Here is a 23594-nt window from a genome sequence, read left to right as displayed (position 1 = left end):
TGAACACCAGAACAACTTAACACATGAACACATGAACACCTGAACACATGAACACATGAACACCAGAACACTGAACACATGAACAACTGAACACATGAACAACTGAACACCAGAACACATGAACAACTGAGCACATGAACAACTGAACACATGAACAACTGAACACCAAAACACTGAACACATGAACAACTGAACACATGAACAACTGAACACATGAACACCAGAACACTGAACACATGAACAACTGAACACATGAACAACTGAACACCAGAACACATGAACAACTGAGCACATGAACAACTGAACACATGAACAACTGAACACCAGAACACTGAACACATGAACACCTGAACACATGAACAACTGAACACATGAACACCAGAACACTGAACACATGAACAACTGAACACATGAACAACTGAACACATGAACAACTGAACACATGAACAACTGAACACCAGAACACATGAACAACTGAACACATGAACACCTGAAAACATGAACACCTGAACACATGAACACCAGAACACTGAACACATGAACACCAGAAAACTGAACACATGAACAACTGAACACATGAAGAACTGAACACCTGAACACATGAAGAACTGAACACCTGAACACCAGAACACTGAACACATGAAGAACTGAACAACTGAACACATGAACAACTGAACACCAGAAAACATTAAGAACTGAACACCTGAACACCAGAACACTGAACACATGAACAACTGAACACATGAACAAATGAAGACATGAAAAACTGAACACATGAACACCAGAACACTGAACACCAGAACACTGAACACCAGAACACTGAACACCAGAGAAACTGAACACATGAACAACTGAACACCAGAACACATGAAAAACTGAACACATGAACACCAGAACACTGAACACATGAACAACTGAAAACATGAACAACTGAAGACATGAAAAACTGAAGACATGAATAACTGAACACATGAAGAACTGAACACCTGAACACCTGAACACATGAACACCTGAACACATGAACACATGAACAACTGAACACCAGAACACATGAACAACTGAACACATGAACAACTGAACAACTGAACACATGAACACCTGAACACCTGAACAACTGAAAACATGAACAACTGAAGACATGAACAACTGAACACATGAACAACTGAACACATGAACAACTGAACACCAGAACACATGAACACATGAACAACTGAACACATGAACACATGAACACCAGAACACCTGAACAACAGAACACCTGAACACCTGAACAACTTAACACATGAACACATGAACACCTGAACACATGAACACCTGAACACATGAACACCAGAACACATGAACACCAGAACACTGAACACATGAACAACTGAACAAAAGAACACAGAAACACAAACACCTGAACACATGAACACATGAACAACTGAACACATGAACAACTGAACACCAGAACACATGAACACCTGAACACATGAACACATGAACACCTGAACACATGAACACCAGAACACATGAACAAATGAACACCAGAACACTGAACACATGAACAACTGAACACATGAACAAATGAAGACATGAAAAACTGAACACATGAACACCAGAACACTGAACACCAGAACACTGAACACCAGAGAAACTGAACACATGAACAACTGAACACCAGAACACATGAAAAACTGAACACATGAACACCAGAACACTGAACACATGAACAACTGAAAACATGAACAACTGAAGACATGAAAAACTGAAGACATGAATAACTGAACACATGAAGAACTGAACACCTGAACACCTGAACACATGAACACCTGAAGACCTGAACACATGAACAACTGAACACCAGAACACATGAACAACTGAACACATGAACAACTGAACACATGAACACCTGAACACATGAACACCAGAACACTGAACACATAAACAACTGAAAACATGAACAACTGAAGACATGAACAACTGAACACATGAACAACTGAACACATGAACAACTGAACACCAGAACACATGAACACATGAACAACTGAACACATGAACACATGAACACATGAACACCAGAACACCTGAACAACAGAACACCTGAACACCTGAACAATTAAACACATGAACACATGAACACCTGAACACATGAACAACTGAACACATGAACACCTGAACACATGAACACCAGAACACCAGAACACATGAACAACTGAACAAAAGAACACAGAAACACAAACACCTGAACACATGAACACATGAACAACTGAACACATGAACAACTGAACACCAGAACACATGAACACCTGAACACATGAACACATGAACACCTGAACACATGAACACCAGAACACATGAACAAATGAACACCAGAACACTGAACACATGAACAACTGAACACATGAACAAATGAACACCAGAACACCAGAACACTGAACACATGAACAACTGAACACATGAACACCTGAACAACTGAACACATGAACACTGAACACATGAACACCTGAACACATGAACACCTGAACACATGAACAAATGAACACCAGAACACTGAACAACTGAACACATGAACACCTGAACAACTGAACACATGAACACATGAACAACTGAACACATGAACACATGAACACATGAACAACGGAAGAACTGAACACCAGAACACATGAACAACTGAACACATGAACACCTGAACAACTGAACACATGAACACATGAACACATGAACAACGGAACACATGAACAACGGAACAACTGAACACCAGAACACATGAACACATGAACACATGAACAACGGAACAACTGAACACCAGAACACAGGAACACATTAACAACGGAACAACTGAACACCAGAACACATGAACACATGAACACCTGAACACATGAACAACGGAACAACTGAACACCAGAACACATGAACACATGAACACCTGAACACATGAACAACGGAACAACTGAACACATGAACACCTGAACACATGAACAACGGAACAACTGAACACATGAACAACGGAACAACTGAACACATGAACACAGAAACACAAACACCTGAACACATGAACAACTGAACAACTGAACACATGAACACCAGAACACATGAACAACTGAACACATGAACACCTGAACACCTGAACACATGAACACAGAAACACAAATACATGAACACATGAACAACTGAACACATGAACACCTGAACACATGAACACAGAAACACAAACACATTAACACATGAACAACTGAACACATGAACACCTGAACACATGAACAACTGAACACATGAACAACTGAACACATGAACACATGAACACAGAAACACAAACACCTAAACACATGAACAACTGAACACATGAACAACTGAACACATGAACAACTGAACACATGAACACATGAACACATGAACAGCTGAACACAGAAACACAAACACCTGAACACATGAACAACTGAACACATGAACACATGAACACATGAACACATGAACACCTGAACATATGAACACATGAACACCTGAACACATGAACACAGAAACACAAACACATTAACACATGAACAACTGAACACATGAACACCTGAACACATGAACAACTGAACACATGAACAACTGAACACATGAACACAGAAACACAAACACATGAACACATGAACAACTGAACACATGAACAACTGAACACAGAAACACAAACACCTGAACACATGAACACATGAACAACGGAACCAGAACACATGAACAACTGAACACATGAACAACTGAACACATGAACAACGGAACCAGAACACATGAACACATGAACACATGAACACCAGAACACCTGAACAACAGAACACCTGAACAACTTAACACATGAACACATGAACACCTGAACACATGAACAACTGAACACATGAACACCTGAACACATGAACACCAGAACACTGAACACATGAACAACTGAACAAAAGAACACAGAAACACAAACACCTGAACACATGAACACATGAACAACTGAACACCTGAACAACTGAACACCAGAACACATGAACACCTGAACACATGAACACATGAACACCTGAACACATGAACAACTGAACACATGAACAACTGAACACATGAACACATGAACACATGAACAACTGAACACAAACACCTGAACACATGAACAACTGAACACATGAACACATGAACACCTGAACACATGAACAACTGAACACATGAACACCTGAACACCAGAACACATGAACACCTGAACACATGAACACATGAAAAACTGAACACATGAACAACTGAACACATGAACAACTGAACACATGAACACATGAACACATGAACAACTGAACACAAACACCTGAACACATGAACAACTGAACACATGAACACATGAACACCTGAACACATGAACAACTGAACACATGAACACCTGAACACCAGAACACATGAACACCTGAACACATGAACACATGAAAAACTGAACACATGAACAACTGAACACATGAACAACTGAACACATGAACACATGAACAACTGAACACAAACACCTGAACACATGAACAACTGAACACATGAACACATGAACACCTGAACACATGAACAACTGAACACATGAACACATGAACACCTGAACACATGAACACCTGAACACATGAACACAGAAACACAAACACATTAACACATGAACAACTGAACACATGAACACCTGAACAACTGAACACATGAACAACTGAACACATGAACACAGAAACACAAACACATGAACACATGAACAACTGAACACATGAACACAGAAACACAAACACATTAACACATGAACAACTGAACACATGAACATCTGAACAACTGAACACATGAACAACTGAACACATGAACACAGAAACACAAACACATGAACACATGAACAACTGAACACATGAACAACTGAACACAGAAACACAAACACCTGAACACATGAACAACGGAACCAGAACACATGAACACATGAACACATGAACAACGGAACCAGAACACATGAACAACTGAACACTTGAACACATGAACACATGAACACATGAACACATGAACACATGAACAACGGAACCAGAACACATGAACAACTGAACACTTGAACACATGAACACCTGAACACATGAACAACTGAACACAGAAACACAAACACCTGAACACATGAACACCTGAACAACACATCAGTGCTTCCTTATTCCTCATTTAATGTAATATTCAGCAATATTATTGATCTCCTGCATTGACAGCATTATATGAGAACTGAACTGAGCTGGACGATGACATCACTGTTTTCTCCAGAACGGCGATATATTTATATATATATAAATTAACTAAATTAATAACTTTTTAAAACAAAAATGAACCATCACTGAACTTACTTGAGCTGGATGAAGTGTGTGTGTGTGTGTGTGTGTGTGTGTGTGTGTGTGTGTGTGTGTGTGTGTGTGTGTGTGTGTGTGTGTGTGTGTGTGTGTGTGTGTGTGTGTGTGTGTGTGTGTGTGTGTGTGTGTGTGTGTTTACCGTGGGTGACTCCGCTGACATGGTAAGTTAACCCTCCGAAGCTGAAGTGGCCGCTGTGTTTTTTGGGCAGACAAGAGCTTCGGAAAACCGTCTTCTCCAGACCTGCCACACACAAATCAACACACACACATCAACACACACACAAACCCTGAGCTGATCTCCTGATCCTGATCCGTGTTTTCCCACCGTCTGAATGCAGCGCTCCGAGCGCCGCCAGCCGAGCCGCTTTAATGCCGTTCCCAAGGTAACTGTGAAGAGGAGATATTATTAACATTAACTCTTATAATATCATTTGAATTTTAGTTTAAGTTTTAAGTTTTAAGTGTTAAGTGTGTGTGTACCTGTGTGTGTAGAGCTCATACGTGGAGTTGAACATGTGGAATCTGGTGATGTAATCAGTCGGCGCGCTTTCAACGGTCTTCTGTGACGAACCAATCAGGAGGCAGAAAACGCAAATATAAACATCAAAACCAGTTTCTGACAGAAGAGTTTGTCCCAAAACACACAAATAAAAGCTCATTCAAAACATCAATAAATACTATAATAGTACATTGAGAGATGCATGCAGAGGTTTCATCTGAGTTCTGTTTGATATTCTCATTAATGAAGTACACTGATTTTACTCTATTACAGTACAAAATAATCTGTAATATATTAGTTCAGTCTAAAACAACAATATTTTTCTGGTAACGCTTTACAATAAAGTCTCATTTGTAAACATTATGAATTAACTAACATGAACTAACAATTAACAGCATATTTTTTTGTTACAACATTTAATAATCTTTAATGCAAGTTAAAAGAAAATTGTTCATGGTCACACAGAATCTCAATCCTCATAATATCCGTCCCAAACAGAATTGGAAATTAGACTTAATGTGTCTCAAATCGAAGTATAATGAAATGAGTGTTCGAACGACACCCGGATGCTCTACTAATCGATTAGAACTACAAACACGGATAAAAAGCGTTAAAAACTACAAACATGGCGGATGTGAGACGAGGTTTAGATACAGGCGTTTGAGTGATTCATTATCAGTGTCTAACCTGACGAAAAGACTTTTATTCAGTGTTATACACATTATAGTTCTTTTGGAGCAACATTGTGACCTTTTATAAAGATACGCATGTTCATTAACGGGTCACAGAGCAGTCGCTGACCTTTGACCTCGGGAGGAATGTGATTTGCGTGGATCCGCCGCCCAGGTCGAGGATTCCCACCGTCTTCTGCGAGCCGCGGTCGAGCCGGCCTGAAACACCGGCGCAAACACTCAAATATGCAGAAATCACTTTACACACATGAACATCTCGTCTGAAACACTTTAAAAAGTCACACGATTAACAAAAAGCTATATAAAACGTTTAACCCTTATCTTTCCTCGCGGGTTAAAATGACCCGAAGCCCTAAAATTATACTTTATATTATTTATTTTTTGTCCTGAAAGTTTATTTGGTCGCATTTTATATTAAGTGGCTTTAAATACTATGTACTTACATTGAAATTATTAATTTGATACAATGGACTTATTGTGTACATACATGTTTTTACATTGTACTTATATTTTAAAAATACCTGCATGTAATTATTACAGCTGTAATTAATCTATGTAATGACATGTTGACCCATATCACTCCTCAATAGCAGCAAAAGTGTTTTACAATACAACATCAACAAAAGTACATTGTACATTGTATTTATTTTTCGATGTAAGTACATAGTACTTAAAGCCACTTAATATAAAGTGGGACCGCTTATTTTATTTCATTTTGATATTATTTTTCTATTTTTAATTAAATTTATTATACATATTTTTTTATATTTTTTCTTTCATTTACCTTTAAATTACTAGATTTGATCAATAAATAATACATAAATATTAATTTAAGCACATTCCTCACATTCTTTCAACTTATATTCAAAATAACTCACAATTTCATGTATAACCCTTTTAATTCAGCTCCAAATAACTTACATTGAGTGTCTTTGACCTCTTGTGGAAAATAATAATATAAGATGATATTTCATGACTCTAGATGGGTTATATCTCTATATGGAGTAGATGAGCTGTTCCGCTGGGTCCTAAAGTCAGTTTCTCTTCAGTGTGCGTTCAGATACACATCTACACATTATAAAATAATTTTTTGCAAAAGTTTTAGTTTTGTGTGAACTGACGCATTCCTCGCATTCCATTCATTCCTAAAGGTTCAAATTAAGGATTTGTTACTTTTTTAAATTTCAACTACAAAACAAATCAAAAAAATTGTTTATTCGTGGTTCAAGTGCGACAAAAGTCCCGTTTAAAATACATTCAGGTGATACTCTGTTTAAATATATCTCTGAATAAAAACTGAGTTTGACTTTCAATGATTGACCATGTGACCTTGATCGTGATTAGATGTAAAATGACAGTTAGGAAATAAAAAACAGTTATTCATTGAAGTAAAACAGCATTTCATGTTTACATGAGATTCATAAGCTCATATTCAGCATTATTTACACAGACTCACCGGTCAGAAAGTTGACTGTGATCCAGGCCAGAATCCCTGAGAACAACACACACTCTTCTTTATAAAACAACACACTCATTCTGCACTGAAGGACAGATGTAGTCTAATATAATGAACATGTAATCTAGTGCATGTCTGTGTCAGAAGCTCCTCTCTAGAGTTATTCTTCTGTAGAGTTTATGTTCACTGAAAGGCTTTTCTGAGGATAATGTGACATTAGTGTATGAGACATGATTGATTTCAGGAAGCTGTTTATTCCTGAATAAACAAAGATTATTGTGATTATTGGATGACAGGAGAAACAAATGATGTTTAGTGAAGTTCTCCTCACATCGACTGAAAACAGCACTGAATAAATCCATCATGGGATTAAAGATTCAATATCAGCTCATTAAAATGAGAATTGATTAAAATCAATATTTACCCAGGCCTACTTTATGGCATGAAGTGTTCTTTAAAACTGAAGAACAATACTTGACTCTTGTAAGTATACTTGTATAAAGTATTTTACTATTTAAATAACAAATAATTCTAACATAAAAGTAATTAGAATCAGATTATTATGCATTAAAGTAATGAGATGTAGAGAGAAAATGTGCGCTATTTCAATCTTAAAGCGCCTAAAAAGGATTCATTTTTATTATCTAAAAAAATAATACAATTTTTTCATTTGATTCAAATTAGTGTCATATTTTTTTATTTGAATGATTCACATTTTTTATGTGAATCAGCATAAATTTGCAGTACAATAAATCCAACCGTGGTGTATAGATATTTTAGTTTAAATAACAAATAATTCTCACATTAAAGTCATTAGTATCAGATTATTTTGGAATAATATCCCAGATATGAAAATTAGTCCTAGAATGTTCTTCTAACGTTCCCATTAACTTACAAAAACATTGTTTCTGAACGTTCCAAACATACAGTTTTTTAAATCTTTTATATATGTTTTTCCTTGGATATGTGAACGTTACAATGTATCATTCTGCAAACATTATTGGAATGTTTACTTTAGAATGTTCTGAAAAAAGTAGCAACATTTAAACAGTGTTGGATGAGCGTCCAACTAAACGTTTCAGAAAAAAAATTCCATGAATGATGTATAATGTTTTTGAGCTTAAGTTTTTAGAACATAATTATAGACCAGATAACTTTGAACAAACGTTCTGTTAAGGTTCTTGCACACTGAGTCCGAAATTTTCGCACGTTAAAAAATAAATACGACCTCACATTTTGTCAATCAAGTTTAAACAAAACTTTCGTCCATCATAAAAAAATTCGGATCGGGTTCGATTTTCTGAATTTTTCACATCCGTAGCATTTTAAGACGTTTTTGACAATTCAGAGCCACCGAATGACAAATACGAAAAAACGCATACAAAAATTTCAGACTCAGTGTGCAAGAACCTTTAATGTTATTGGAAAAACCTTGACAGAACGTTCCCTGTTCGCTGTGATGACGTTCCTTTATTTTGGTTCAGCGGTGAAATAAAAGCTGAACAAGAACTTGACAGTGTCTTACAAATAAATCTGTATCCCAGACAGCAACATGGTGTCGCACCTGATCCGGCACACATCAGGCACACATCCGGCAAACACCCGACACACATCAGGCACACATCCAGGACACATCCGGCTTACATCCGGCACACATCTACATCCGGCACACATCAGGCACACATCCGGCAAACACCCGACACACATCAGGCACACATCCGGGACACATCCGGCTTACATCCGGCACACATCTACATCTGGCACACACCAGGCACACATCCGGCACACATCCGGCACACATCCGACACACATCCGACACACATCCGACACACATCCGACACACATCCGACACACATCCGACACACACCCGACACACACCCGACACACACCCGACACACACCCGACACACACCCGACACACACCCGACACACACCCGGCACACATCCGGCACACATCCGGCACACATCCGGCACACATCCGACACACATCCGGCACACATCCGGCACACACCAGGCACACATCCGGCACACACCCGACACACACCCGACACACACCCGACACACATCCGACACACATCCGACACACACATCCGGCACACATCCGACACACATCCGACACACACATCCGACACACACATCCGACACACATCCGACACACATCCGACACACACATCCGACACACACATCCGACACACACATCCGACACACACATCCGACACACACATCCGACACACACATCCGACACACACATCCGACACACATCCGACACACATCCGACACACACATCCGGCACACACATCCGGCACACATCCGACACACATCCGACACACACATCCGACACACATCCGACACACATCCGACACACACATCCGACACACACATCCGACACACACATCCGACACACACATCCGACACACATCCGACACACATCCGGCACACATCCGACACACATCCGACACACATCCGACACACATCCGGCACACACCAGGCACACATCCGGCACACAGATTCCACACGCCCCGGATCTGGGCTGACACTATGATACATGAAGGATACAAATCAGAATCACCAAATCAATAATGTATTCTCAATTTCAAATATTTATATTTTAGAATTTAAAAGAAAATTGTAATTACAAATACACTATCATGGATAAATCAATTTTATCCATACATCAAAATCCACAAGTCAAAAAGTCATAAATGAAATGAAGGATACAAATCAGAATCAACAAATCAATTTCATTTATGATATTTTTGACTTGTGAATTTTGCTTGGTTTATTCATGTTATTGGTGAGATATATTTGTTGTAACATTTGAACGTTCTCTCTTCATGTGATCGTCGTGTTATTAATTGATTGCTGTTTAAAAGAACTATGATTGTGTTTGTCACACACACCCTGATGAAGGCTTATTGGCCACACCACACAGGTGTGCCGTTGCTTGTCACCTGTTTTTAAAATCTAAGCAATGAAAGAATAAAGTGTTTTTTATATTTTTCTAAAAACAAACTACTCCAGTGCCTTGGATTGCTTTTTCTTATTTGTGCATGTTGTTGTTTGAGTAAAAAACCTTCATTCGTCCCGTTCATGATCCCGACACTGTCAGCAGGAACGTAAAACGGAGACTCATCGAAGACCTCTTGGACCTGGAGACAAAAACATTCCTGACGTGTTATACGTAAAGTGTTCTGCGTGTTCTGGGTGTTCTGCGTGTTCTGGGTGTTCTGGGTGAGCTGGGTGAGCTGGGTGAGCTGGGTGTTCTGCGTGTTCTGCGTGTTCTGGGTGTTCTGCGTGTTCTGGGTGTTCTGGGTGAGCTGGGTGAGCTGCGTGTTCTGCGTGTTCTGCGTGTTCTGGGTGAGCTGCGTGTTCTGGGTGTTCTGGGTGTTCTGGGTGAGCTGGGTGAGCTGGGTGAGCTGGGTGTTCTGGGTGTTCTGGGTAAGCTGCGTGTTCTGCGTGTTCTGGGTGAGCTGGGTGAGCTGGGTGTTCTGGGTGAGCTGCGTGTTCTGGGTGTTCTGGGTGAGCTGGGTGAGCTGGGTGTTCTGCGTGTTCTGGGTGAGCTGGGTGAGCTGGGTGTTCTGGGTGTTCTGCGTGTTCTGGGTGAGCTGCGTGTTCTGGGTGTTCTGGGTGAGCTGCGTGAGCTGGGTGTTCTGGGTGAGCTGCGTGAGCTGGGTGTTCTGCGTGTTCTGGGTGAGCTGGGTGTTCTGGGTGTTCTGCGTGTTCTGGGTGAGCTGCGTGTTCTGGGTGTTCTGGGTGAGCTGCGTGAGCTGGGTGTTCTGGGTGTTCTTGGTGAGCTGGGTGTTCTGGGTGAGCTGCGTGTTCTGGGTGTTCTGGGTGAGCTGGGTGAGCTGGGTGTTCTGGGTGTTCTTGGTGAGCTGCGTGTTCTGGGTGAGCTGCGTGTTCTGGGTGTTCTGCGTGTTCTGGGTGTTCTGGGTGAGCTGGGTGAGCTGGGTGAGCTGGGTGTTCTGCGTGTTCTGCGTGTTCTGGGTGTTCTGCGTGTTCTGGGTGTTCTGGGTGAGCTGGGTGAGCTGCGTGTTCTGCGTGTTCTGCGTGTTCTGGGTGAGCTGCGTGTTCTGGGTGTTCTGGGTGAGCTGGGTGAGCTGGGTGAGCTGGGTGTTCTGGGTGTTCTGGGTAAGCTGCGTGTTCTGCGTGTTCTGCGTGTTCTGGGTGAGCTGGGTGAGCTGGGTGTTCTGGGTGAGCTGCGTGTTCTGGGTGTTCTGGGTGAGCTGGGTGAGCTGGGTGAGCTGGGTGTTCTGGGTGAGCTGCGTGTTCTGGGTGTTCTGGGTGAGCTGGGTGAGCTGGGTGTTCTGGGTGTTCTGGGTGAGCTGGGTGAGCTGGGTGTTCTGCATGTTCTGGGTGAGCTGGGTGTTCTGGGTGAGCTGGGTGTTCTGGGTGAGCTGGGTGAGCTGGGTGTTCTGGGTGAGCTGCGTGTTCTGGGTGTTCTGGGTGAGCTGGGTGAGCTGGGTGTTCTGCGTGTTCTGGGTGAGCTGGGTGTTCTGGGTGTTCTGCGTGTTCTGGGTGAGCTGCGTGTTCTGGGTGTTCTGGGTGAGCTGCGTGAGCTGGGTGTTCTGGGTGAGCTGCGTGAGCTGGGTGTTCTGCGTGTTCTGGGTGAGCTGGGTGAGCTGGGTGTTCTGGGTGTTCTGCGTGTTCTGGGTGAGCTGCGTGTTCTGGGTGTTCTGGGTGAGCTGCGTGAGCTGGGTGTTCTGGGTGTTCTTGGTGAGCTGGGTGTTCTGGGTGAGCTGCGTGTTCTGGGTGTTCTGGGTGAGCTGGGTGAGCTGGGTGTTCTGGGTGTTCTTGGTGAGCTGGGTGTTCTGGGTGAGCTGCGTGTTCTGGGTGTTCTGGGTGTTCTGCGTGTTCTGGGTGAGCTGGGTGAGCTGCGTGTTCTGGGTGTTCTGGGTGTTCTGCGTGTTCTGGGTGAGCTGCGTGTTCTGGGTGTTCTGGGTGAGCTGCGTGTTCTGGGTGTTCTGGGTGAGCTGGGTGTTCTGGGTGAGCTGGGTGAGCATGTTCTGGGTGAGCTGGGTGAGCATGTTCTGGGTGAGCTGGGTGAGCTGGGGGAGCTGGGTGTTCTGGGTGAGCTGGGTGTTCTGGGTGTTCTGCGTGAGCTGGGTGTTCTGGGTGAGCTGGGTGAGCTGGGTGTTCTGGGTGAGCTGGGTGAGCTGGGTGAGCTGGGTGTTCTGGGTGAGCTGGGTGAGCTGGGTGTTCTGGGTGAGCTGGGTGAGCTGGGTGAGCTGGGTGTTCTGGGTGAGCTGGGTGAGCTGGGTGTTCTGGGTGAGCTGGGTGTTCTGGGTGAGCTGGGTGTTCTGGGTGAGCTGGGTGTTCTGGGTGTTCTGGGTGTTCTTGGTGTTCTGGGTGAGCTGGGTGAGCTGGGTGTTCTGGGTGTTCTGGGTGAGCTGGGTGAGCTGGGTGTTCTGCATGTTCTGGGTGAGCTGGGTGTTCTGGGTGAGCTGGGTGTTCTGGGTGAGCTGGGTGAGCTGGGTGTTCTGGGTGTTCTGCATGTTCTGGGTGAGCTGGGTGAGCTGGGTGTTCTGGGTGTTCTGGGTGTTCTGGGTGAGCTGGGTGAGCTGGGTGTTCTGGGTGAGCTGGGTGAGCTGGGTGTTCTGCATGTTCTTGGTGAGCTGGGTGTTCTGGGTGAGCTGGGTGTTCTGGGTGAGCTGGGTGAGCTGGGTGTTCTGCATGTTCTGGGTGAGCTGGGTGAGCTGGGTGTTCTGCATGTTCTGGGTGAGCTGGGTGTTCTGGGTGTTCTGCATGTTCTGGGTGAGCTGGGTGAGCTGGGTGAGCTGGGTGTTCTGCATGTTCTGGGTGAGCTGGGTGAGCTGGGTGTTCTGCATGTTCTGGGTGAGCTGGGTGAGCTGGGTGTTCTGCATGTTCTGGGTGAGCTGGGTGAGCTGGGTGTTCTGCATGTTCTGGGTGAGCTGGGTGTTCTGCATGTTCTGGGTGAGCTGGGTGTTCTGGGTGAGCTGGGTGTTCTGGGTGTTCTGGGTGTTCTGGGTGAGCTGGGTGTTCTGGGTGAGCTGGGTGTTCTGGGTGAGCTGGGTGAGCTGGGTGTTCTGGGTGTTCTGCATGTTCTGCATGTTCTGGGTGAGCTGGGTGTTCTGGGTGTTCTGGGTGAGTTCTGGGTGTTCTGGGTGAGCTGGGTGTTCTGGGTGTTCTGGGTGAGCTGGGTGTTCTGGGTGTTCTGCATGTTCTGGGTGTTCTAGGTTTTCTGCGTAATCTGGGTGTTCTGGGTGTTCTGGGTGAGCTGCATGTTCTGGGTGAGCTGTGTGTTGTGCTGTTTGTGTGTGAGCTGTGTGTTATGGGTGTTGTGTGTGAGCTGTACCTGCTCCAGGAGGGCATGAGCTTTATGGGCCGGCATCAGTCTCAGTCCAGCTGTGGCTCTGAACATCACTGGCGTTCTCTTCCACTCCAGCGCAGGAACCGTTCTCTTCGCCACTCGCAGGAGCTGTGCAACCGTGTGTCCCGCCTAAGCACTCACACACACCATCACACACACTAACTAAACGGAACGGATAATGTACATTCAGCCGGTCGTTGCTCAGAATAAACCCGACAGGGTGATCAGGATCAGGTCTTCATCAGCCTGAAGGAGTTTATTCTGAGATCACACACACACACACATTAACACAAACACACCTGAAGGGGGTTTATTCTGAGATCACACACACACACCCCTGAAGGGGTTTATTCTGAGATCACACACACACACACCCCTGAAGGGGTTTATTCTGAGATCACACACACACACACACACACACCTGAAGGGGTTTATCCTGAGATCACACACACACACACACACACACACACACACACCTGAAGGGGTTTATTCTGAGAGAACAACCGGCTGGATGTGCATTATCTGCTTATTACACATACTTCCACATAAGTAATTCAGCGGTGAGTTCAAACTAGACGAACATTTAAGAGATACGGTATACAGTCATAACACTTATTATGGAGATGTGAGATACTGATTTCAGATTAAACTGTTTTAAAATTGTTTCTGTTTGTATCATATGATCCAACAGTGAACTAAACAGTCACAAAATGGCCGACGCTGCGTTTGTATAAAAGAAGGGAGAGCAAGTCCACGATAATGGATGGCATAATTAAATAACAGTACACAAAATACTGATTGAGTATTATTATCTCACCAAAAGCAAAACTTCCACAAAGAAAAACGGTTCCTAGCGAGCGTATAGCGCTGAAACAGATCCTAGCGAGCGCATAGCGCTGAAACGGTTCCTAGCTAGCGTATAGCGCTGAAATGGTTCCTAGCGAGCGTATAGCACTGAAACGGTTCCTAGCTAGTGTATAGCGCTGAAACGGTTCCTAGCGAGCGCATAGCGCTGATACAGTTCCTAGCTAGCGTATAACGCTGAAATGATTCCTAGCGAGCGTATATAGCGCTGAAATGGTTCCTAGCGAGCGCATAGCGCTGAAACGGTTCCTAGCGAGCGCATAGCGCTGAAACGGTTCCTAGCTAGCGTTTAGCGCTGAAATGGTGCCTAGCGAGCGCATAGCGCTGAAACGGTTCCTAGCGAGCACATAGCGCTGAAACGGTTCCTAGCGAGCGCATAGCGCTGAAACGGTTCCTAGCGAGCGCATAGCGCTGAAACGGTCCCTAACAGTTCCTAGCGAGCGCATAGTGCTGAAACGGTTCCTAGCGAGTGTATAGCGCCGAAACGGTTCCTAGCGAGCGCATAGTGCTGAAACGGTTCCTAGCGAGTGTATAGCGCTGAAACGGTTCCTAGCGAGCGTATAGGGCTGAAATGTCTCAAAATTTCGTCTCCAAATTTCAATCTCATTTTTCCAACTTTCATAAGCCGTCTTCTCGTCAAACGGTGAGGGATTTTTGCAATTCCCAGCAGCAACCATCCTCTGCTACCAATGTTAATTCAATAACTACAAAAAAAAAAACGCGCTCACCCATAAAAGGTGCTCTTCACACATGCGCAGTAAAAGAAACATAACTTAACAGTGTATAGCGTTGAAACGGTTCCTAGCAAGCGTATGGCGCTGAAATGGTTCATAGCGGGCGTATATCGCTGAAACGGTTCCTAGCGAGTGTATAGTGTTGAAATGGTTCCTAGCGAACTTATAGCCCTGAAGCGGTTCCTAGCGAGCTTATAGCGCTGAAACGGTTCCTAGCGAGCTTATAGCGCTGAAACGGTTCTTCGCAAATGTATAGTGTTGAAACGGTTCCTAGCGAACTTTTAGCTCTGAAACGGTTCCTAGCGAGCTTATAGCGCTGAAACGGTTCCTAGCGAGCTTATAGCGCTGAAACGGTTCTTAGCGAGTGTATAGTGTTGAAACGGTTCCTAGCGAACTTATAGCTCTGAAACGGTTCCTAGCGAACTTATAGCTCTGAAACGGTTACTAGCGATCTTATAGCGCTGAAACGGTTCCTAGCGCGCTTATAGCGCTGAAACGGTTCCTAGGCAGTGTATAGCGCTGAAATGTTTCCTGGCGAGCGTATATCGCTGAAACGGTTCCTAGCGAGCGTATAGCGCTGAAACGGTTCCTAACGGTTCCTAGCGAGCGCATAGCGCTGAAACAGTTCCTAGCTGGTGTATAGCGCTGAAACGGTTCCTAGCGAGCGTATGGCGTATAACGCTGAAACGGTCCCTAGCGAGCGTATAGCGCTGAAACAGTTCCTAGCGAGTGTATAGCGCTGAAAGGGTTCCCAGCGAGCGTATAGCTCTGAAACGGTTCCTAGCCAGCGTATAGCGCTGAAATGGTTCCTAGCGAGTGTATAGCGCTGAAATGGTTCCTAGCGAGTGTATATCGCTGAAATGGTTCCTAGCGAGCATATAGCGCTGAAATGGTTCCTACCGAGCGTATAGCACTGAAACGGTTCCTAGCGAGTGTATAGAGCTGAAACAGTTCCTAGCGAGCGTATGGCGCATAGCGCTGAAACGGTTCCTAGCGAGCGTATAGCGCTAAAACAGTTCCTAGCGAGCGTATAGCGCTGAAATGGTTCCTAGCGAGCATATAGCTCTGAAACGGTTCCTAGCGAGTGCATAGCACTGAAACGGTTCCTAGCGAGCGTATAGCTCTGAAACGGTTCCTAGCGGGTGCATAGTGCTAAACCGGTCCATAGATAGTATATAGCGCTGAAACGGTTCCTAGCAAGCGTATAGTGCTGAAATGGGCGCTGAAATGGTTCCTAGCGGGCGTATATCGCTGAAATGGTTCCTAGCGAGTGTATAGTGTTGAAACGGTTCCTAGCGAACTTATAGCTCTGAAACGGTTCCTAGTGAGCTTATATCGCTGAAATGGTTCCTAGCGAGTGTATAGTGTTGAAACGGTTCCTAGCGAACTTATAGCTCTGAAACGGTTCCTAGTGAGCTTATAGCGCTGAAGCGGTTCCTAGCGAGCTTATAGCGATGAAACGGTTCCTAGCGAGCGTATAGCGCTGAAACGGTTACTAGCGATCTTATAGCGCTGAAATGGTTCCTAGCGAGCGCATAGCGCTGAAACGGTTCCTAGCGAGCGCATAGCGCTGAAACGGTTCCTAGCGAGCGCATAGCGCTGAAACGGTTCCTAGCGAGCGCATAGCGCTGAAACGGTTCCTAACAGTTCCTAGCGAGCGCATAGTGCTGAAACGGTTCCTAGCGAGTGTATAGTGCTGAAACGGTTCCTAGCGAGCGTATAGCGCTGAAATGGTTCCTAGCGAGCGTATAGCACTGAAACGGTTCCTAGCGAGTGTATAGCGCCAAAACGGTTCCTAGCGAGTGTATGGCATATAGCGCTGAAACGGTTCCTAGCGAGCGTATAGCGCTAGAACAGTTCCTAGCGAGCGTATAGCGCTGAAATGGTTCCTAGCGAGCGTATAGCTCTGAAACGGTTCCTAGTGAGTGCATAGCGCTGAAACGGTTCCTAGCGGGTGCATAGTGCTGAACCGGTCCATAGATAGTGTATAGCGCTGAAACGGTTCCTAGCAAGCGTATAGTGCTGAAATGGGCGCTGAAATGGTTCCTAGCGGGCGTATATCGCTGAAATGGTTCCTAGCGAGTGTATAGTGATGAAACGGTTCCTAGCGGGTGCATAGTGCTGAACCGGTCCATAGATAGTGTATAGCGCTGAAATGGGCGCTGAAATGGTTCCTAGCGGGCGTATATCGCTGAAACGGTTCCTAGCGAGTGTATAGTGTTGAAACGGTTCCTAGCGAACTTATAGCTCTGAAACGTTTCCTAGTGAGCTTATAGCGCTGAAACGGTTCCTAGCGAGCTTATAGCGCTGAAACGGTTCCTAGCGAGCGTATAGCGCTAAAATGGTTCCTGGCGAGCGTATAGCACTGAAACGGTTCGTAGCGAGTGTATAGCGCTGAAACAGTTCCTAGCGAGCGTATAGCGCTGAAACGGTTCCTAGCGACCGTATAGCATTGCTGACTTCAGTGACCCGGATGAGCCTGTGTTCTGTTGTTATCGAGGAATAATAAACCACTGGATGGAGCGATTGACAGAATCAAGTATTATAATGTGTAATAAAAGCCAATAATGACTCACAATCTGAGGAACGTCGGCATACGCAGACAGACCGGGCTTCATCGACTGGAACATCTCATTATCCAACACGGGCAATCCGTCTGAGTGCAAAACAAACCACGTTTAAATCAGCATACATTTACAGTGCAATCAATTCAACCATGATGTAGAAATACTTTACAATTTAAAAACAAATATTTATCATGTTAAAGTCATTAGAATCAGATTTTGCATCACAGTAATGAAATGTAAAAAGAAAATGTGCTTAATTATCACAAAGCAAAAATCTTAATGCACCTCAATAGACTTATTGATAAAAATGTTTCATTGGATTCTTATTAATGTAAAATATATATATACATTTTAAATCTGCATAAATTTGCATTACAATAAGTATTTTACAATTTAAATTACAAACTTTATCATAGATTATTTTGCAATAATCAGATGTGTGTGTGTGTGGGGGGGGGGGTGCTTAATTAGTACAATGCAAAAAAATCTTAATTTTCTTCCTCATTTTCACCTCATAAGTCATTGCGCGCCGGTGACGACAGCACTTTTATTTATAAAAATTACGGATGATTGTTCTTGTCGCCTAGCAACTATGACAGCTACCGATGACGAGCGGGAGTAATATTTAAACTGCACTTTTTTATATTCAACTGGGTTTTATATTCCCGTAGTACGGAGCCGGGAAGTCTCCTGTGGGGGGAAAAAAACAATCGGTGGCGACGGTTGTGCAGTCCGTCCCCTCAGTTTATAAACTGTACTCACAAATTCTTAAACTGTTCCCTCGGTTTAACAAATCGTGCCCACGATGATTCAACCAGGCCACCTGTTTATGAGGGATGCTTTCCATTGTGTTTAAACTTCAAATGGAAAATTTCTTCAATTTTCTAAAACTCAGTATAATAGAATAAGCAAAAAAAGACTTCACATATAAAAAAGAAATATAACACAAACAGGTTAGGTTTTATTATATAAAAATAAAACATTCATAAATTATTTTATGATTAACATATTAGCCTACTGTCTTCAGTGAACTCATTTATAGTTATAATTATAAACGCAAATAATAATAATACTAATTATCATTATTAGGATACATTTAGGCTACATATTTAGAAGCCGCTTTTATCAAAAAAAGGAACAATGCAATTCGTCAAATGTCAGTCATAATACTTAATATATTACATAATTTTTACGCATATGCAAGTGTTTGTGTGGAGTGTGGAGGCGCGGGACACTTGCATTTTTCTATCAACAGCTGAAACAACTTAAAATAGGCTACCCTTTCATTTCTGGTCATACAGAAAATAATAATACATCATTCGCAACTATTTTTATTTGTGCAAAAACGAATGGATGCAAAAGTACACGGACCCAAGACTAACTTTTTCCACATATAGCCTACATTATTTGAAATATTTGATAATATAAGGTCCGTGTACTTTTGCATCCACTCGTTTTTCTTTTTTTAACCCGTAATTGAAAAACGTAAAATGAACTGTTGTAAGGCTATTTTTAAAACGCAAAGTTGATCACCAAAATTTGTTTTTGAACTGTACACACCAAATGCTGCGCAAAAAAAAAAAATATTGATGTATTTTCAGATTTTTGTTAAATATTTGAAATATTCACAAATTAATAGGGAAAAAAAAGTTCGATTTTATTGGTTTTCTAAGGCCAAATTAGAACCTGGAAATTAGATTCAAATTTGCTCGTTTAAAAGTGGACATTTCAAGCTTTGTATAGGTAGGCTATATTTTGTTTCAGTTCATTTTTGAGATGCGGTCTAGTTCACGGAGATTATGAAAGCGCGCCTGATTGTTCTCTTACGAGAGGTTCTCTCGCATTGCGTAAGTTAGCTTACGCTACGGGAAAGATTCATCTTTTCGAGATATTGAAGCCAAAAAATAATCCTTAATTTTTGTATCCATTGTCAACGCAGTGCAGCAGCTAGCAGATCTAGAGCAGGCTGTCCAGCGTGCTCATAGGTTGCCCGTGCTCGAAGGGCGCTCACGCTTTCACAGCGTCAAAGCCCGCCGGTATGGGCGTGGCTTAGCATATATAAGCAGGGCTTGTAGGCTGTATTCTCTGATTTTCATCTCTTCAGCGAGCTCTCCGCATCGCTGGATCTAGAGAGAAGCCGCTGCCGTCGAGGAAGCGACAAGCCAGCTTAGGACAGCGCCTGAAGAAGCCGGCCGTCTTCGCCACCTTCAGCCATCCGTGCAAGCTACGCTATCCGGCGACGTATCCTTTTTTCTTGCAAAACTCTGTCTAAAAGAGCAGCGAGCGTCTTTTTCAAGATGCCTCGCACTTCCGGCGGCTCGTGTGGAGCCACGCTCAGCGACGGAGACCACCACGAGATCTGCGCTGTATGCCTGGGCCAGGAACACGCAGGGCGCTCCCCGTTCACGGCAATGAGGCGCCTCTTATGTATCAGCCTGTCACGGCTGTCACCGAACTGCCGCTTGCAAGCACCGAGGGCGCGCGCCGCGCCCACGCCTCCGGTTCAGTTTCTCGACCCGCAGTGCGCGGCGATCAGAACCCGGAGACCATTCGCCCCCTAGCTACATATATAGAAGCATGGGAAGCCATCCCAGGGGTTTCAGAATGGGTGCTGAGCACAATAAGGCACAGCTATTCGCTACAGTTCGCTCGCCGCCCCCCGCGCTTTCAAGCGTGGACCGCGACAACTGTGAATGCAGAAGTAGCACATCTACTTCGCGCAGAAATAGTGAAGATGCTGTCCATAGGGGCCATAGAATTGGTACCGCCTTCTCTGAGCGAGTCAGGCTTCTACAGCCGTTATTTTCTCGTACCCAAGAAGGACGGAGCCCTCAGACCCATCTTAGATCTGAGACGTTTGAACAAGGTGCTTATGAAAAGACCGTTCAAAATGCTTACAACCAGAAAAATCCTTGCGCACGTTCGCCCGAGGGACTGGTTTATCTCTCTCGATCTGAAGGATACCTATTTCCAGATTCAGATAATACCCAGTCACAGGCCATTCTTGAGATTCGCCTTCGACGGTCAGGTTTATCAATACACCATCCTACTGTTCGGCCTGTCCCTGGCACCCCGTACATTTACGAAGTGCATGGACGCGGCTCTTGCCCCCTTGAGAAATCAGGGTTTGCAAATTATGAACTATCGGGACGACTGGCTGATTTTGGCACAGTCAGAGACAGAACTGCTGTCTCAGAGAACTGTGCTCCTCAGAAAACATTCCAGAGGATGCTGGGCTGTATGGCCTCAGCTGCAGCAGTGTTTCAGCTGGGCTTACTTCGCATGCGCCCGCTCCAACGCTGGCTCAATGCTCGTGTGTCTCGCGGAGCTTGGGCTGCTGGCTGTGAACGAATCAGAGTGACTCAGACCTGTATTACGGCTCTGCAGCCCTGGTTAACAGCCGACTGGTATCAGCGGGGTGTGATGATGGGAGCGGTTTCGTACCGAAAGGTCATCTCGACAGATGCGTCCAACTCAGGTTGGGGTGTGCTCTTCGAGGGCAGACAGGTCTTTGCCCTGTGGTCAGACCAGGAGAAGCTCCTACACATAAACTGTCTGGAAATGATAGCGGTTGAGAACGCACTGAAGCGCTTCCTCCCGCTCATACAGGACCACCATGTTCTAGTCCGATCAGACAACATGTCGGTGGTTTCCTATGTGAACCGTCAGGGTGGCGTCAGATCCAGGAACCTCTGCGATCTGACAGAGCACCTCCTCACGTGGTCTCAGCATCACCTGCGCTCGCTGAGAGCTGCACATGTGCCAGGCCACCTGAACGATGGCCCAGACAAACTATCCAGGGACAACGTTCCCCCAGGGGAATGGTGCCTGCACCCCCAAACAGTCCAGAAATTATGGCGCCTATTCGGCAGAGCGGAAGTCGACCTATTTGCGTCAAAAGATAACGCTCACTGCCCAATGTTCTTTTCGAAGAACGAGGACGCGCTGGCCCAACCGCCCTCTGTAATGCTTCCCTCCGATCTCTCTGCTACCGCAAGTAATCAAGAGAATTAGGGAAACGCGCCACTCGGTGCTCCTCATAGCCCCGCGTTGGGAGAATCAGATTTGTTTCCCGGAGCTGACGCAGCTGTCACTAACAGCCCCGTGGCCGATTCCGGTGAGAACGGATCTCCTCTCGCAAGCTCGCGGCTCGATCTGGCCTCCCCATCCAGAGCGCTGGTCTCTGCACGCATGGGTGATCAACGGGTACCCACTGCCCTGCCAGAAGGAGTGATGAACACGATCACGCAGTCTAGAGCTCCCTCTACTAGAAAGCGTTACGTGTCTAAATGGTCTGTGTTCTCCAAATGGTGCACCGACAAAAACCTGGACCCGCGGACATGTGGGGTCTCGCGGCTGCTCAGTTTCCTACAAGAGCTGTTGGATAAGTGGAGGTCCCTATCCACACTCAAAGTCTAAGTGGCGGCCGTTGCGGCGTTCGCTGAGTCGACGCGCGGCCAGTCACTAGGGAAAAGCGAGCTTGTCATCCGCTCCCTTAGAGGAGCCAGAAGGATGAACCCTCCGCGCCCCCCGTCGGTTCCCATGTGGGATCTTTCGTTGGTCCTCGAGGCCCTGAAAGCTTTCCCCTTTGAACCACTAGACTCCGTGGAGTTAAAGTACCTATCACTCAAAACCGTTTTTCTGACAGCCCTGTCATCAGTGAAACGTGTGGGGGACTTACACGCGCTGTCTGTCAGCGCCGCGTGTCTCTCCGACACCTGTGTGAGTCTCTCTAACACCTGTGTGAGTCTCTCTCATACCTGTGTAAGTCTCACTGACACCTGTGTGAGTCTCTCGGACACCCGTGTGAGTCTCTCCTAAACCTCTGACACCCGTGTGAGTCTCTCTGACACCTGTGTGAGTCTCTCTGACACCTGTGTGAGTCTCTCCGACACCTCTGACACCTGTGTGAGTCTCTCCGACACCTGTGTGAGTCTCTCCGACACCTGTGTGAGTCTCTCTGACACCTGTGTGAGTCTCTGTGACAACTGTGTGAGTCTCTGTGACACCTCTTTGAGTCTCTCCGACACCTGTGTGAGTCTCTGTGGCACCTGTGTGAGTCTCTGTGACACCTGTGTGAGTCTCTGTGACACCTGTGTGAGTCTCTCCGACACCTGTGTGA

At 44.8% G+C, this 23594-nt stretch overlaps 1 protein-coding gene across 3 annotated transcripts in view; it reads right to left on the bottom strand.

Moving 5' to 3' along the window:
* The window catches only part of entpd5b (ectonucleoside triphosphate diphosphohydrolase 5b), a 54613-nt gene that overhangs the window by 23156 nt on the left and 7863 nt on the right, over nt 1–23594 (bottom strand). For 2 of the 3 annotated variants that reach the window (XM_077240228.1, XM_077240229.1), the window contains exons 3-10: nt 18482–18561; nt 14293–14436; nt 11050–11125; nt 7978–8013; nt 6631–6719; nt 5811–5890; nt 5656–5717; nt 5470–5571 (exon numbers count right to left, since the gene is read on the bottom strand). In XM_077240228.1, the coding sequence (XP_077096343.1) occupies nt 5470–5571; nt 5656–5717; nt 5811–5890; nt 6631–6719; nt 7978–8013; nt 11050–11125; nt 14293–14436; nt 18482–18561 (669 nt within the window). The remainder of the gene's footprint in view (nt 1–5469; nt 5572–5655; nt 5718–5810; nt 5891–6630; nt 6720–7977; nt 8014–11049; nt 11126–14292; nt 14437–18481; nt 18562–23594) is intronic. The other variant, XM_077240230.1, reaches the window with a different exon arrangement.

Source organism: Siphateles boraxobius, unplaced genomic scaffold (assembly GCF_051911475.1).
Source record: "Siphateles boraxobius isolate OS27281-9 unplaced genomic scaffold, OSU_SipBor_1 222, whole genome shotgun sequence".
NCBI lineage: Eukaryota > Metazoa > Chordata > Actinopteri > Cypriniformes > Leuciscidae > Siphateles > Siphateles boraxobius.
This window is presented reverse-complemented; position numbering and strand designations above follow the sequence as displayed.